Source organism: Nilaparvata lugens, chromosome 2 (genome assembly GCF_014356525.2).
Source record: "Nilaparvata lugens isolate BPH chromosome 2, ASM1435652v1, whole genome shotgun sequence".
NCBI classification, from domain to species: domain Eukaryota; kingdom Metazoa; phylum Arthropoda; class Insecta; order Hemiptera; family Delphacidae; genus Nilaparvata; species Nilaparvata lugens.
In genome coordinates, this window is record NC_052505.1 from 89,661,371 (window position 1) to 89,680,242 (window position 18,872).

At 34.4% G+C, this 18,872-nt stretch overlaps 1 protein-coding gene across 1 annotated transcript in view; it reads right to left on the reverse strand.

The window, feature by feature from the left end:
- Positions 1-185: 185 nt before the first annotated feature.
- Positions 186-18,872, reverse strand: part of LOC111062825 (mitochondrial genome maintenance exonuclease 1-like) — a 24,468-nt gene continuing 5,781 nt past the window's right edge. Inside the window, exons 3-7 of the mRNA XM_039422053.1 lie at positions 11,478-11,676; positions 5,070-5,637; positions 4,006-4,219; positions 2,314-2,446; positions 186-354 (exon numbers count right to left, since the gene is read on the reverse strand). Of these exons, the coding sequence (XP_039277987.1) occupies positions 205-354; positions 2,314-2,446; positions 4,006-4,219; positions 5,070-5,637; positions 11,478-11,663 (1,251 nt within the window). The 5' untranslated portion in view covers positions 11,664-11,676 and the 3' untranslated portion in view covers positions 186-204. The remainder of the gene's footprint in view (positions 355-2,313; positions 2,447-4,005; positions 4,220-5,069; positions 5,638-11,477; positions 11,677-18,872) is intronic.

The following is an 18,872-nucleotide window of genomic DNA, read 5'->3' on the forward strand; positions in this document are numbered from 1 at the left end:
TAGTAGTGTTGCAATGAAATAACTGAAAAATTCGGGGGTGGGGGGGATCTGAAGCCCCTCAAGCCTCCTCCCCCCTGAATACGTGCCTGCAATGCAATGGTGACGCTAGGATAAAATGGTTTGAAGGACTGTAATCATATCACACAGTAAAAAGTAACTTATACAAAAATTAACCTACACTACAGAATGATAGATTAATCATATTTATTTCAGTTTCACAGATTTCAGTTTTTGATACTCTTGCAGTCTGATCTGGAAACTTTCCCAATACTTGAGACACTTTTGTTCTGGGAGGTAGAATACATTGGCCGGTGAACCATCAGTGTAGGCAGCCACTACTACTCCACTGGCCACCTGTAACATCCAATCACAAAACTTTCACTTCAAAATCAACATCATATCAAATAAATTTATTTTCAATTTGCTTTCCTTTCATTGTTATAGCAGCTTTAATGAAGGGGTGTCTGGAACACGATTTTTGGCTTTGCAGCTCAACTCAGACTAGGCAGGAGGTGAACATAGCAGAAGTGCGCATACTTATCCCCACTGTTAGAGGTGTAGGACCGCTGAGTTGACACTTGTTTGTCATATCGGAAATTCCAACCCCCACATCAAAGCTGCTGTAACAATGAGAGGAAAACTTGGAATGATAAAATAATACATCTTATTCAAGAGAATCTGATGCAAACCTACAATAAGTATTAATTTATACAATGCATTATTGGAGAGTTTTGAGCCCTGAATGAGTAAATAATTTGATAAAAAGCTGTTATTTCAACAATTTAACACTTTCAAGAGCTTAATATTAGACAGCTTTACAAACGTGTTTTAATGAATTACATATACTACAACAAACACTTCATTTTCAATAATTTAGCTCATACTCATAATACAAGAAATCTAATTAACTTTGGTATTGCTCATCCCCGACTCCTACATAACTGCTTTAAAAATAATAGTAAATACATATGTCATATATTATATAGAAACGTTCCCAATCATTTAAAACAGTGTGAAGAGTACAGTATTAACACCTAAAAGCAACATTTGAGTAGATGGTTATTAGAAATTGGCAGGGATGCTGCAGAGCAACTGATTCAATCCGCCTTCTTATTCAGAACTTAGTGAATTTGCCATTAATGATTAAGTATAGCCTTTAAGCTACTATTTATATATTTGTCTATATATACTTATTAACAGTCTGGAATTTCATTGTGTGCAATTCATATTCTCGATTTGCTGATGAATGTTAGTTGATTCAATTGAAATAGTTTTAATTATATGTACAAAACATGAGAACATATTGTCAATCAACTTGAAAGAACTCACTCTCCACTCACAGACTCAAGTCTTTGTGGAGAGTATTCACTGTTAAATGTGTTAATGAATTTCATGAATTTGTATTATGTTTTGTGAATAAAAAGTTATTTGATTTGATTTGATATCTCGAAAATTGTCGGGAATATCACAAAACTCCACTTTCTAAAAATTGTAGGAAATTTATCAATCTTCATTTTTGAATAGTATAGTCAAAAAGATGTACGCATTGTATAGTAAGCAAAGTTTAGTAAGTTGAACGCATTGTTCCCAAGATATAAGCGTAGAAGCAAAAAGCTAAAAATGCAACTCTTCAACCACCCTCATTCCTTTAGCACATGGGGTAGGAACTTTTGATATGTTATCTCCCTAACTAGTCCCAACAAAGCTGCAAAGTCGAAAATTGTGTTCAAAACATTCCCTCCAAATTCCTTTGTCAATTTGTCTATTGTTGCAAGACTGGAGATTTCACACACAACACTAAAGCTGCTGCAACAGTCGTAGGGAAATGCGTAAAAGTGTGAAATCATACAATTGAAGAGAATTTAATGCTTTATAAGCTCATAATCAGGATAGAGTTTTCCTATCGATTTTTAGAAATTAATAAGCAAAAAACTGGAAGCAAACGTGTTTTTTCCAAAAATGTTACACCTTTAAGAGCGTTTATCTCGGAAAACTATATTATATAACATATTATATAAAACGTTGTTTGATGAATATTGTAGGAAATTATGTATGCTTCAATTTTATATAGATCAGTCATGTTCGTAAAATACATAATTTTCTAGTTATATGCGAGAAACCAAAAACTTTTGATATTTTTACCTCCTTACTACCCTAACAGAACTAACAGAAGTTCGAGGTCAAAAATTGTCTTCCAAACTTTTCCCTCTATAAAATTTCCTTGACTAGACTAATATTATTTTTTCACTTTCATAGGTTATTCAGTACCCATTTATGAATTCCACTTCAGAAACCCATAAAATTTCAACTTACAGGGAAGTTGTAGTTGTTATCGTAATTCAAGGCACCCAGATATGCACACATTTGAAGGGGAGCATCATAAGTTGAGCGGATGTCGGGTTTCGGCTTTTCGGCGAGTTTCCATTCTATCACAACGGGTGTTCCACTGAAACAATTCAAATTATTCCAATAATAATGGAGAGTGGATAAAAATTGAAACAACGTTTATCAAACTGATTTGTTTTTCCAATATGATGAAATGTACATACGGTACATAATCTTTATATCTTATCTTCATTAATGAAATAATCATAAATGAAAACGTTTGTATTATCACTCATCCCTCACCATCATCTAGGCTTGAAATACTTCTGGAAAGTTGCCTTTGTAAATAGATAATCCTCCATCAACTGCATTTGGGCTTGCTGAGAATGATGCGCACATGAGTTCTAGGCTTGTGATGAGACGGATGACGAAATATGAGAATTTGGAATTGGACTTCTGTTAGGGTATGTGCACACAAATAGTGGTCAGGCATTCTGAGTTCTGTGGTCCAAGTTCTATGGAAAGAATAGCGGTTGTCCAATACAAGTGTTCTCGTCGTATTTTTTAATCAAAGATAAATATTGAAGAAAAATTGATACTTTTTTATGGTACTTTTATTTAATACCGGTACTATACGTTTTTTAAGATACTATTTTTCAATCGAAGATGAATATTGAAGAAAAACAAGTTACTATCAGACAGAAAGCTATCAGTAGCTTCAGTATAATTATGATAAGCGTCTTTCTCTCGTACTGATTCACTGATTAATTTCAGTTTTCAAAAACGCGGAGATCAGAATGCCTGACCACTCTCTGTGTGAACACAGCCTTGTAATAAATGCTCTTTATTACTCGAGTTTATTTTTATTGCGAATGATGCCCACATGAGCTTTTTGCTTGTGCGTGGGTAATGAGAAGTGCGAGGGTGAATTATGAGATGATCAAACGTTCATGCCTATTCGATGGGATTCGGCTGGATTCGAACCCGCGATCAGGTAGCACTAGCAGACTGAAGGTTGCAACGCCTTAGTCAACTCGGCTATCTGGCCTGCAGTTATTAAACAATACTTGCTTTTAATTTGGGAAAAATTAAAGTAATTTTGGTGGCTTTATCTTTGCATTCTTTGCAGGAGTGTGACAACAGCAGTTATTGATATAATTGTCTTCTTGGTTTCATAATCTTCAAAAATTGACACCATTATCTTATAAATTTGTATATGTTTGATGAATCTATCTTATTATATTTGAAAACTATCTTATATATTAATATATGTTTTTTGATGAATAACAATTTTTTCAATTCGAATCAAAACTTGTGAATTGAAATAATCGAACAGCGGAAGAATGTTCCTTAATGTGTTCCAATAACAAATTTAGAGTACAGCCATTGCATCGTAACATTATGTTGGTGATAATTACTGAAAAATTCTTAAGAATAATTTTATGTTACAGTAGCATGTAGAACTCTAAAACATTTAATTATCCAAATGAACTCGAATGAAATATTCCATTATATATTATATCATGTATATTGTGTGAAAATGGAAGATAAATTTGATTTGAAATATTACTGCATTTTTGAAAAATCCTACAAAGGTGCACCAATATACAATAATTAGGTATTTAGCTTCAAGTACTGTAGTTACCTTTTTAAGTAAAAATATATTACATCACTACTCACTTGTATTTGGCTACACAATCAATGAAGCCACAGTAATTTAATTCTGGATGAGCAACATGACTTTCGACAACTTTCACTTCAGAGATATTAGGAAAAACTGCAGCCAAACTCTTGAAATAATGCTGAACTTTTTCGGGCAATTCGTGGTCGAATGTTTCACCAACTAAGTATCGGCTGACGTAATCATGGAACAATTTTCCTCTTCCAAGATTTTCTGTAACAATAATGAAAATAGAAATCAATCGATGTAAACATTATTAATGGAGGTAATTTATGACCAGGAATATTGTCATTCATTATGAATTAACTATTTTCGGCATTATTACTTTACTACTTAACTAATTAATTAAATTAATTATATTTTTTTATAATTTATACAAGGAAGCACTGATCGGGAGTGAAAAACTAAAGATACTCATTGTATTATTTCTCTCCCAAATTTAGATAACATTTAAAGTCCGAAATAGGGTTGAAAAATCTTTAAAAATCTTAGCTCAGTATCCAGATAATTGTGAAGGAGTAAGTAGAACTGCAGTTTAAAGAAGTAACTACCAGAAAAACAATTATATCATCTGCAATTTCAAATAAATATAACAATAAATTACACTCATTAATTCTAATTTTCTTAAAAATACAGATTCAATTATTGACCTGACTTATATTATAATAGCTGGAGTCCTTAGGATGTAATCTTTTAAAGAATATTGCCGTCTGAAAGCATCTACCAGTTGGGTGAATTCCTAATTTAGGAATTGATCGTTATTATCAATTCTATTTATTATTCATAAATATAATGAGGGCACTAGTTAAACATAGAACAAAAAGAAGCGTCATTCAAATTGGAATAATATTAACGTTAAAATACATGCATGATGTATGGCACAAAATAGCATTAGAACTTGTATAGAAAAGTTGAAAATTGAAACAACCAACTTGAAGTGACAGTAGCCTATTGAACATGTTAAAAGTATGACTGTTTCACTGTATCATCTGTCAAACAGTAAATTTTGCATGAACAAGTGACAGTTAAATTTGTATTGTGAAGTATTCCAAGCTGAAATTACCTTTATTAAGTTTCTGAAATCCTTCTTCGCCTAACTGATCGACCATATTTTTCTTCCATCTTTCAAGAGCTGCTTTAGCTGCGGCTGGCATTGTTTCGCTGAGAATCTTTCCCACCGACGGCAGGCTGGATATCACATTCTTGCATAGACTTTCATAACTAATATTAATCACAGGCTCAACACAGTCTTCATACTTCAACTGAGATTTATTCAAATTGATTAAAGGAAACAAACTTGTGACTTGTGGAACCTCTGCAAGTTTTCCAATAGTGTTATCATCAATTTTTGAATTTTGTACATTTACTTCAACTGGATTCAATCTTTCTGAACTCTTCTCGGTTGACTTGACACAGCTATCACCACTTCCAATTCCTAATAATTGTCCAACATCATTAGCTTTCGCCGCTGTAGAGGAAGATTCACCACTAACACTATTTTTGGTAGATTTCGACTTTGGTTTTAGTTTTCGACTAGTTTTTAAAGCTGATTTGATGGTAGTTTCTCCCAGAAGTCCTCCACATTTCTCTTTCAAATGTCTCTTTTCATCGCTAGTAGTCGCCTCATGCTCCTGAAAAACACAACAATCTTCAAGAACTTCAGGAAATACAATTTTCTTGTTGTTGGATACGGACGAAAGATATTCATTGCTGGAATGTTGAGCATTTGCAATAGGATTGAAATTATCTCCTATGTTCACTAATGTTTTAATATGCCCAGGAGCATTCGAACAGCAATTTGAATAATTACAATATTGAGCATGCTTTGAGATTTTTCCTGATTTGACCGATTTATTGCAGATCGGCCTACATGAGGACAACTTCAAACTATTGAAGAATTTCATTTTGGTATCAGTAGTTTTAGAATGTCTCAAAAGTAAACTGATTTTATCAAGCTCACTGTTTGGAGCAGTATTGGAATTCAAATTGAGATCCGATTGTGGGTTTCCTTCAAATTTTGAACTACTCACTCCTGTTCCTTTTCTAAGAATACTTATACAATCACTTTCTTGATTACGTGCTTCTGAAACATTATCTGATGGTGATGATGTATTGCATGATGTTGTGGAGTCATTGAACGTAAACGAATTTGATTGGATAATTTGATTCCTTGGAGCATGGGAATCAAAATTGTCATCCTTTTTTAGAATATCTGATATATCACTCAAATGAAAGCTATCATTGTAAGTGTCCATGTATTCTAGTTTTGTAATACACTCATTATTTCCCATCTCTGGATTAGAATCTATTCCATCGACAACATTAGAAAGCTTTGATGTTACCTCTTTCACCTCATTGTAAGTGTAACTGCAGAGATCAATTTCTCTAAAATTCGAATTGATTGAATAATCTTGAGATTCAGGAGACACTAAATACAGAAGTGTATCAGACTCAAAACGTGACGACTTTCTTTTGAAAGGAGCGATACTTTTGAATATGTTCTCCCTTTTAATAACTGCTTCTTTCAAAAAATTAGAAAAATCTAGAAATTTCTCTCTGTCAGTTAAACTTTTCCTATAATGGAGATATTCAGATTCGCCAGAATGATTTAGTTCATCGATTGCTTCTGTCAAGAGATTTTTAGCGTTATCAAGAGTACTGGCAAGTTTGAAGTACTTTATTCGATCAGATATATTCCAAGAGGGAGTTGCGCTATGCAAATCATCTTCATTCATGTATTTATTATTTGTAAGAGTAAGAGTCTCATTGATTATTTTTGGATTCGAACAATCTCTCCTCTCATCATTCCCAAATGTATAAGTCTCTAGGAAAGTAAAACTGTCTTGATATTTTTCAACTTCTTGATTTGGTTCATGAGTTATGTTACTAGAAAATAATAGGCTATCATTTTGATTCTTACTTATATCAGGGCATTTATATAATCCACAATCTAAAAGGACTCCACTGTTACTTCCGATTGAAATATTCACATTTTGAGGTACATTCCTTGAGCTAACAACAATTTCCGGATTTTTCACATTGGATTCAACTAGTTTCAAGTGATTGCGCTGTGTATTTAGATCAATCAACCCATTAGAGTTATTGTCTAGTTGTGTGGAAGTTGTCTTAGATTCTCCAATTTTCAACTCAGAGGAATTCATTGAGGTTTCAATTTGACCACATTCAGAATAACCATATTTTTTATCTCCAATAAAAGGAAAGCCTTTTGGAGAAGATATCATATTTGAGGAAAAACTTTGAATATCATTTGTGCCACTGAGATTGATTATTTTATTATAACTAGAACCAGGTAAAAGATCTATACAATTTTTCACACTCTCTTCGTTCTGATATTGTGGACATGGAATGCTCTGATTCAACATGCCTTTCGAATTTATACTATTCAAATGATTATGATTTTCGGGGTTGCTTCGTGGTAATGGTAAGATTTCAATAATAGTTTTCATCGTGTTGAGAGAAATCTCATCCTCAATTTTCCGAACTTTATAACTTAATTCCATTTGATCATCACACAATTTTGTAGGTGCATCTATGCGTTTAGGTGGAAAGTTCAATGAAAAACAAAAGTCAATAATAGCTTTCAGATCATAGGTAATACTTTGTTTTTCCTGCACTAAAGTATCTAATCTGTTAACCAATTTGACTTTCTCCACATAAGATACATTTTCAGATGATTTAACATGGGTATCATTATCGAGAGTACATTTAACTCTTTCAAGTTTAGAAGTACTTTGCATCATTGCTGGAGAATCAGGTTCACTTTTAGATTCATCAAATTGTCTATGGAAAAATCCAAAGAAACCATTAGAAATACAATGATTCTCAATGGGCGAATTTTTTTTAGTCGATCCACTAGTAGAACAATATGAATATTTACCTACAGATCCGTTTGATAAATTATTTTCTTCAACTGAATGATAGTAAGGAGTTCTATCAAATGTTGAATATGGCCTGTTTGCGTTTAAACTTTCGACAATAGAGTATTGAGAAATCGATGTATCATTCCCTGTATCTGAATTGAGAGAATTAAGAGTAGGATAATATGGTGTATTACACAATTTGGAAGTTTCTATGATGTCTGAGTGTTTTTCTGATACTTTGTTTCCAATTTGGAGATGTTCTTTACAACTCTTTAAATTTTTTGAAGATTGGGAAACAATCATGATGTTTTCCGACGAAGGAGATTGGAAGTTGGTGGGGTTAGAAACGGCGTTTTCGACGTCACACTTTCTATTTGGAGTGATTTGAAGTTTCTCAAATGAAAAGACATTGAGATGATTGGATTGATTTTTTGAACCATTAATAATAGGCTTTTCCTGTATTTTTTCTGGTTCCTGTTTACTTGAAATATAATTTGGCATATTATGGACAGGGATTTCTCCCTTATTATTATTAACAATATAATTTGTATTTGACTTTGAAATGACAGGATGAAAAGTGTTTCCACTGTGATTAGATGAGGAACTCATTTTGTGATCGAAACTAAACAAATGCTTATAGCTGTTCGTATTTTTTGTATTTTCCAACTGACGAGAATTATTCTGAAGTTCATCAGACACATTATACAAGATAGGACTCTTATTATTTCTCGCATCACTAGTGAGTTTTCCCAAATTTACTTCATGCTTTTCAGTAATAGAAGAGTTTGATAAATAATTAGAATCAGATAACAAATGCTCGAACCTATTTGTTAATTTCTCGTTTATGATCAATTTAGGTAGGTTCCTTCCTGAATTAGAATGTTGTTTTTTGGCTTTACTTTTAAAAAATATTTTATCGAAGTACTTCTTTGTATCAGTATGGAATTTACTGTTATCAGTCATCTTTAAACTTTCAATATGTTTGAAACTTTCATCAACAGCCAATGATGTAGACTTGGGATCTGATTCATGGTTTGTAGCAGCATCGCAGCTCTTATTATCAGTGATATCTTGTTTATTGGAATTTTCAATCGAATCTTCAGATTTTAGGATTGGATCTGGGTTCTTCATTAATTGTTCGTTTAATTTCAAGTCATTGCAATGAATAGTTGACTGATATTTATTTTTTGTAACATCAAGTTTGGGATTTTTGTTGCATTGCTCATCTTTATCACGAGAATGAAATATATTTAGCGGATTGGATAAATTTCTCTCAGATTCGTTTTTACCACCGGTTTCTTCTTCGATGGCAGAGTGTTTGTCTTGACTCATTTCTGGGTTATCTACTTGGCACTTATCATTCGACTTTTTTAAACAAGGCGTGTTCACAAGAAAATGTTGAGATAAAATATCTGAAATCTGTATACTTTTTCGTTCTTGATTATGAGGAAATTCACTCTCATTGTTATGATTCCCACTATCAACTAGTAATCTATTTTCATTCATTCTCACTTTATTACAGTTATCAAAAAACGTTCTGAAGTCAGGCTTTGGGAAAACTTTGTCAAGCTTCATGGGGTCCTTACCTCCAACAGCATTATATGTATCAAGTTTAAAAGATGGACCATTGGATGCTTTTAATGCATTATTATGTTCTTTTAGTTTAAACTTTCTATCATTATACTTGGATGAATATGTAGAGCGATTATATTTCCTAGGAAAAAGTAAGGAATTGATATATCCTTCATTAGTTATATTTCTTTGCAAATTAGTTTGTTCAATTTCGGCAAACCTATCAGTTTTCGATTTATCTGACCAGAAAGAGAAATTCATTCTATTTCTATTTTCCTGGAGAGAATCTGAATCCTTTCCATTGTTATTTACGGGAGGTGACTGATTGGAGAAATTTCCTTTATTTGGAGTTGATTTAGACACATATAGATCCCTCATATTTTGAAAATACTGTTCCAAATGAAGGGTTGAGTCGTTTTTCCTTCTATGTTTTAAACTTTTATCTTTTAAAAGATGTGATATTTTGAAAGAGGAGTTTTTTGATGACGTAATACTGTTGTCTCCACTTTTTGCATCACTGAGATTTATGTGAGAACGGCGATTTCCAATACTTTTTGTTATCGACTTCTCAATGTTATCAACTTTCTCTTTTTTCGAATAATTCAGAGGCTTTTCGATTCTACCTTCAGGTTCATCAGAGCTCCATCCTCTTATTTTAAATGCAGTTGTTTTACTTCCTTTTTCTAGTCTCTCAACTGGTGAGCTACTATCATTCGACTTTAACCAAGTATTCTTCTCCAAGTCTTTATCAGCAAGGTTTTCTATGCTGAAATGATGAGCAATAGAAATATTCCCTTGTCTTTCTATGAATCCGTTTGTCTTAATTGAATTTTTACATGGTGCATTAGAGAAGTTGTAGTGCTTGAATTGAGGCTTTGAATCCGAATGCATTCCTTTGGAATTGAAGATTGGATGAAAACTTTTTTTATCATCAGAAGCTTGATCAGTCCCTGATGGTGATGATAGTTTTCGCTTATTAACAAAATCTATCTTATTTCTTTTTAACAAATCTTTGGACTCAATTTCGTTATGATTGATGTAGTTATTGGACACTTTGTTTTTCTTAGTGGATGATGTAATCAGCTTTGAATCAGTACGTTCTTGATTAATAGGGTTGGATGCAACAGGAGACCTTTCCATTTCTTTTTTCAATAAATTACTAAGCTTTTCCATAGATTTAGAAATTGAATAGTTTCTGCCTCTCTTATTTTTTCCACTAAATTTTTGAAACGAATACATCGATTTTAAATAAAGCTCAAGATTTCTCATTTCTTCACTTTCATCTTGTACATTATGAGATTGTACAACATTGCTAGTCGGAGCAAAGCTTTGTTCGTCTAAAATTTTAGATGAAACTTTACCGACTTTCAATAACAACGAATTGATAGATGGTGAATTTTTACTGACTTCCACAGAAAATTCATTTGAATCCTTATGTGAGCTAATAACTTGGCCATTGAAAAAATCAGAATCAATACTTTTCTTACCAAGTTGTATTGGATGTTTTTTTACTCTTGTCTGTCTGTGAATGAGTCTTCTAGTGGAAACGTATGGTTCGTAATACACATTTTCAAGTATTTTATGTTTTATTTTAGACTGATATGGATGATGAATCAAAAGTCGATATGGATGATTGAGCTTTTGGTTGAAAAATTTGTTTATGGGAGCATCTGAGGGTTCAAGTTTGATCACTGGAGAAGAATTATTATTTGATGACATTTTGAAACTAATACAAGGTTTATCAACATGACTGTTTACTAGATTAGGAGTATTAGTAAAGATTCTACCAAGTAGCAAAGAAATGGAAGGTGGTAATGTTTTTGAGTAAGACAATAAAAATGAGAGACCAGTACAGCTTTGACAATCTTTAGATAAGAATGAACTGTAGTTTGAATCATTCAATTTGCAATTATTTCTTGATAAAGTCAAAACCGTGTTTCTTTTAGTAATGAACTAAGAATTTTTTTGATAATATAACTGGAATTCTTCTTGAACGTTTTAAATATAGACTTATTCACCTTTTTGAGAGTTTTTCTCCGTTGAGCTCGGGTCTCTAACAAGTCACCAAACAATGATTTGTTTTCCTTGTTGTACTTTACCACTCCTATTACAGCGTAGTTTTTGGTGCTTTTGGATTTGGTTGCATAGAAAAGACAGAGAGAACCTGCCCTTTTGCAACTCAGTAAAGATTTTGAACCAAACATTTTGATGATTTTCCTAAAACAAAATAAGTACAGGAAACAATTTAGAATTTATCCACCCGATACAAAATAATAATTTTGATTGAAATTGGAAAATAGGTTAAATGTTTAATAACTAATCAGACGTGATGATCAGATGTCAGCTGGAAAAACAATGTAAACAAATAGAGAGATAGCTTTAAATACTATGGCCCGGTTGCACAGAAGTCGGTTAAAGTTTAATCCTGATTAATTTTACGAGGACCAATCAGAGAAGACCTTTTTGAAGGACGGATTAAAATTTAACCGGCACTATATTTAGGGGCCACATCTTACAAGAATAGCTCCAAGTTACCTAGAATACATATATATTCTAGGTACATTGAATAGTCCAATGGATGAACACGAAAAAAAATTGTTTTCTCCCTTGGGCCTCATCTGTACTACCTTATCGACTCATATAGTAGGCACACCTACTATATGAAGTCCTGCTCCTTAAAATCTGCAAGGGTTTTGGCTGGAATATCTTGGCTCTCCGACTAATATTGAACTGAACTTGATTTTATCCTTTCAACGAATAATGGACCTACATTAAAATACCTACATTAAAATTCAATGTAATTTAATATTATATCGTCTCATTGAAAATTTACTATGAAAACTAAGAACAAGATTTAACGATTTGCCTGATTTATCAGGATTTGAATGATTTATAATTTTATATTTTTTTGAAAGAAGAAAGGTACTTTCACTTGCGTTATCAGAAAAATGTTTCAAATAACTTGTAGGTACGGCAGATCGTTTTGAAACTAAATAATATAGTAAAGCATACATTTTTATAATCATAATAGATACGATAATCTGCGCTATGCAGATGTCTCCACGCTTGAGGTTGTAGAATAATAGTAGCAACGACTTGTGGTTTCAGAAAACTTATCATTATAATGAGGTATAATACTATGAAAGTTTCATTATATATTCTCCAACGTTGGACATGTAGGCCTATCTAAATGTTTTGGAAATAGTTCAATTCACCACATATTGTTAATATGGCATGCAAAATATGGAATTTAGTGTAATTATTCATACATTGGTGACTGGACCCATGTGAGACACCAGGCGATCAATAGAATCTAGTGAAGCGGCTGGCAACCCTTTTCAAATGAGCGTAATAGAAACTACATGAATTACCCTCCTCTTCACGAATACCAGTAAAGCCGGATGGGTTGCGTCATCATTTTATTAACTTATTATTTTTCAATCGAGATGACAACATTGATTAAACAAGGCAAAATTACTGATTGGATTAATATGACTTTCTCTAAAGTCAACACTTGAGTCTTGAGTTAAATGCTGGCCTGTTCAACTTCTTCAGATTGTCTGGCAGCTTATTGAAGATCCGCAAGGCCAATGCAGGAAATGCATCACTGGTCTTTGACAAACGGCAGTATGACACATCTATAAGACCTCGACTTTTAGTGTTGTGACCATGGAAGTCACTTCTTGTGTTGAACTTTCAAAGATTTGCTCGTACAAACATGGCACACTCACACAAATATTAATGACTGTGGAATGGTCATCACACCTGTGGACTGGAAGAGAGGGATACAATGATCCAGGAAGCCACAGATGGTAATAATACGAATGATCCTCTTTTGCAGCTTGAACACATCTCCAAATGCAGAAGCGCGACCCCACAGCAGCAGTAAGTAGCTCAGGATACTATGGAAAAGAGCATGGTAAACCACCAGCAAGTAGGGCCTGCTCACCAACTATTTCCTCTAAAGAATAAAAACTCCTTCCAATGAGCTACCTTGATAGGGTGTTCTTGAACGCGGTAGGTGAGCGCCCCTTCACTGAATGCGGCAGGCAGTTGAACATCCTGATTGCCAGCACCGGAAAACAATCCTTAACCTTGGACAGTCAACGGCGCGGTACATCCAAGTTGGTCCTCCCCCGAGTACTGTAGGTGTGCACTTCCTCTCTTCTTGAAAACATAGACTGGTGGATTTTGACGTGCAAGAGTGATGCTAATATGTAAAGTCCATACACAGTATGGATGCCCAGACGTTGAAAAATGGGCTGGCAGAGAGCATCAAACTTGCTATAAGTCATCACACGAATTGCCTTTTTTTTGAAGCAGGAGAATGTCCTTAGCATGAGCTGGATGACCCCACATAAGTGTTCCATACTGGATATGACAGCTGAACACAGCATGAAACAGCATTAGCAGTCTATGGGAACTCAGAAGTCCTCTCATTTTCCGGAGCAAATAGACCACTCTAGAAAGTTTTCTACAGACTTTGATGATGTGAGGTTCCCATGACAACTTGGTGTCCACGCTGAAGCCAAGCAAGGTGACAGGAGCAGCACTGACAATCGCTGTTCTGGTCAGTGTACACAGCATCTCCTGGGTTTTGCTCTCATTCAACTTGAGCTTATTTGTGCAAAACCAACTCTTTGCCTCTTCAAAAAGCTCGTGAGCCTTCAGCTTAGCTTTCTCTGGTCCCTTGCCCTGACCCAATATGGTAGCATCATCCACAAAATGCAGGCTAGAGTTCCGCAGATGCAGGTCATTTATCATGATGAGGAATAACAGTGGTCCAAGCACTGAGCCCTGGGGTACTCCATGTGGTACTCCTGCTCTATCCGAAGTAGCGCCCATGATTGAGACGACCTGCTGTCTGTTACCAAGGTAATCAGCAACCATACCCCATGCTCTGCCCTGAAAACCGTACCTTTTCAACTTCCTGAGCAGGACTTCATGGGAGACACAGTCGAATGCCTTTGACAAGTCACATAAAACAAGGTCAATTGATCCCTGTTCTTCAAAAGCATCGTTGATCCTCTCCACAAGACCAATCACAGCAGATGAGGTCGACCTCCCCCTTCTGAATCCGTGCTGCATGTCTCTAAGCAGATTATTGCATTCGAGGAACTTGGTCTTCTCTCTCAACATAGCAGTCTCAATGATCTTCCCAAGTGTCGGCACAATGGAGACTGGACGAAAACTTCCAATATCATCAGGACAGCCCTTCAACAGGAGCACAGAAATTTATGTATGCAGATGATATTGGCTTGGTGGCACAAGACTCCTCATTTGAGGTATTGGAAACTATGCTCAACAGAGATCTGGAAAATTTGGCAGGATACTTCAAGGCAAGGCAACTGAAACCCAACCCAACCAAGACAGTCACAACAGCTTTTCATCTCAGTAATCGGGATGCAGGGAGAAGGCTAAATATTGTTTTCTGTGGAGAGAGACTGACACATCGCGAAGCTCCTCGATACCTAGGAGTGCGACTTGATAGGTCTCTAACATACCGCCATCACTTGGAGGGAGTAAGAGACAAGTTAAAGACCAGAAACAATATTATAAGCAAACTGGCTGGAACAACCTGGGGTTGCAATGTGGAAACGCTGCGAACATCCAGTCTTGCTTTGGTGTACAGTGTGGCTGAATACTGCTCACCTGTGTGGGCACATAGTGCACATGTGGGAAGGATTGATGTGCAGCTAAATGAATCCATGAGAAAAATCAGTGGCACAATAAGACCAACAGAGACCAACTGGCTACCTGTGCTTTGTAATGTCTTGCCACCAGACCTCCGCAGATCGAATAAGACAAGACAACTTGTTAACAGGGTTGTCTCAAGGAATTAGTTGCCAATAGCTAAGGAGCTAAATAATGGAGGATTGCAGGAGGTGCATGCGGCTAGTGATATGGTGCTTAAATGAATCGAAGGAGTATTACAAAGAATTGACATTTGAGGCAGACCCATAGAGACCATTCCAAAATATGCAGTAATACTGCATATAGCATACTGTCCTTCAATGTAATTTTTGTTTTGTGCTTTTTAAATTATGACAAGTCACTTCTGACGCTTCCACATGCTGGCCCATAAAGCATAAGCTTATATATAGGACAGCCCTTCTTGAAAATTGGCACCGTTTTAGACACTATGAGACAGTCCGGAAAAACACCCTCAGACAGACATGCATTCACTAGCAGTAGAAGTGAGCCAGCCAGCATATCTGCCACGCTTTTCAGGATGTATGTGGATAGACCATAGAAGTCCTGACTGTAGGTTGTCTTGAAGTTCATGATGATATTGAGCAGCTCACTCTCACTCAGCAAACAAAAATCTCAGACAATCAAACTCTGTTAGATATTGAATAAATGATACTCTTCATATCAACCAATCAAACAATATCAGAGTCTTGTCTACATTTAGTAGCAGCTTATACTTCAGTAGCTTCCAACCACCATCAAGCATAATCTAACAATACATCAGCCTCCTGATGCGACTTAACTCGCTCGAAAAATTGATGTCTCACTGGTAGCAGAGAAAGACCTAATGCAATACAATGCGAATAATCATCAACATAATGGTACAAAAGTTCAATTTTTGGCCTGTTTGATTTGGTCTAACATTTTTGGTATGGCAGTATTTATTCCTAGTTATTTTAGTCATCTTTAAATGAATCCAGTATACTGTAGTAGGCCTATGTCAATTGTAATCAATTTTCACAAAGGGAACACACCCACACATAATTTCTTCAAGAAGCTCAAGTTTGAGCCTTCCAAAAAAATGTAGCATAATGTCATATAGTTGTGTTTTCTGCAGACCGTTGGAAAGCACGAGTTATTACATGACGTGTATTACAATTGAATTTTATGACGCCATTGATCCCACAAGTGTAAAGAATGGATAAAGCATGAGGCATTAATAAAAGGTTGATAAGCTGTGAAAGTTACATTTTTGCCACAGTAGAAAGTATTCAAGAAAAAACATAGGCCTGAATTTAAACAAGAAAGAAAATAAGGCTAAATCGCACGTCCAGTGCCACCTCACCTTTCATCAAATTTTTGGTTGGGATTGATTAAGGATGATATTTTGAACATAAAATCACAAGAAATAAACGGCGCTCACTCATCATAATTTTTTAAAAAAATAATTTAGTTCTACTAACCTCACTTTGTTCACAAGATTTTAAACACGTCTAATATATTATATTCACAGTTAAATTGGTTTCAATTGTACCTGAATGACACTTCAAAACATGCAGATCACTTATTCTTAACGATAAACTTCAAAATCTTTCTTAAATATTATCAAACAGTACTTCATTAAGATATATTTTTCTGTTTTTCCAGGGACCAGAAATCAATTTAATATTCACTGGACTTTGTTACAAATATCGATGATCGATAAATAAATTCGATATTGATTTGTGAACTATCAATAAGTGATGCACATATAGAGAAGCTATCATTAGAAAAATGCAATAAATTTATTCGTATTTCATTATGAATTTGAGTTCAATGAGTTTATTTCAATAAATACTTGAAAATATTCAAATTGTTTTATTTTTCCCACCAATCTCGTCAATAAAACTTGAAAACATCACAATGGATGTGAATTTTTCTATATAATTGAATACTACTCTAGTAAAATGTTAAATTCTCCATTATATAATTCGCCCGTTGTCAATGTTTTTGAAAGTGAACCCAACTACAACGCTGTAGTGAGGTCCATGCTGTAATGGTAATGTTTACTCAGCACTGGTATTGCTATCCTTGTCTATAATTCAACAAAGCGGATAGAGCTGCCTCTTTTTCGATTTGCTCTGTTGCCAGATCGTCTTTTTACAATGTGAAATTATAAAATTATTGAAAAGATTTGCTCTGTTGCCAGATCGTCTTTTTACAATGTGAAATTATAAAATTATTGAAGAATATAATTTATTGATTAATTGACCAAGCAAAGTGAGATCTTAGATTCAAGTCGACGGTTTTGTATTTATTTCTATTCATGTTTATATGTTTTTTTTTATATTTATGTTTATATGTTCTGCATTTATAGTGATATGCAGCAATAGTATTTCATAAAATTTGACTTTCACACTTTCATGAAAGTGTTTAATGTAAAAGGGTTGGGGTTTAGGTTATTTCAAGTTATATTTCATGAGGTGAGGTTAGGTTTTTGCTTTAAATTTGCAATATGCTAGAAAGGGCTAAAATACAGGTAGAATTATGGTTTTTGATATTTCAAAGGTGAAAAGATAGGTAAGGGGGTTAGGATTTTGCTTTGAAATTGCAATATGCTGGAAGGGATTACAGGTTTTTACAAAGATTTATGTTTAATAATGTTTTAAATATAAAAGGATAGGTTAGGGGGTTAGGATTTTGCTTTGAAATCTAGAGTGTTGAATGTGAAAGGGTTAGGGGTTAGGTTATTTCAATTTACATTCAATAATGTTTCATGAGGTTAGGTTAGGTTTTTGCTTTAAATTTGCAATATGCTAGAAAGGGCTAGGAAACAGGTAGAATTATGGTTTTTGATATTTCAAAGGTGAAAAGATAGGTTGGAGGGTTAGGATTTTGCTGTGAAATTGCAATATGCTGGAAGGGATTACAGGTTTTTACAAAGATTTATTTTTATTGATGTTTTAAATATAAAAGGATAGGTTAGGGGGTTAGGATTTTGCTTGAAATCCAGAGTGTTGAATGTGAAAGGGTTAGGGGTTAGGTAATTTCAAGTTATATTTAATAATGTTTCATAAGGTTAGGTTAGGTTTTTGCTTTAAATTCTCAATATGCTAGAAAGGGCTAGGAAACAGGTGGAGTTATGGTTTTTGATATTTCAAAGGTGAAAAGATAGGTAAGGGGGTTAGGATTTTGCTTTGAAATTGCAATATGCTGGAAGGGATTACAGGTTTTTACAAAGATATATGTTTAATAATGTTTTAAATATAAAAGGATAGGTTAGGGGATTAGGATTTTGCTTTGAAATCCAGAGTGTTGAATGTGAAAGGGTTAGGTTAGGTTAGGTGGGTTAGGTTAGGTTAGGTTGGGTTAGGTTAGGTTAGGTAAGGTTAGGTTAGGTTAGGTTAGGTTGGGTTAGGTTAGGTTAGGTTAGGTTATGTTAGATTGGGGTAGGTAAGGTTAGGTTAGGTTTTCACAAAGATTTATGTTTCATAATGTTTTAAATATAAAAGGATAGGTTAGGGGGTTAGGATTTTGCTTTGAAATCCAGAGTGTTGAATGTGAAAGGGTTAGGTTAGGTTAGGTTAGGTTGGTTAGGTTAGGTTAGGTTAGGTTAGGTTAGGTTAGGTTGGGTAGGTTAGGTTAGGTTAGGTTAGGTTAGGTTAGGTTAGGTTGGGTTAGGTTAGGTTAGGTTAGTTGGGTTAGGTTAGGTTAGGTAGGTTAGGTTAGGTAGGTTAGGTTAG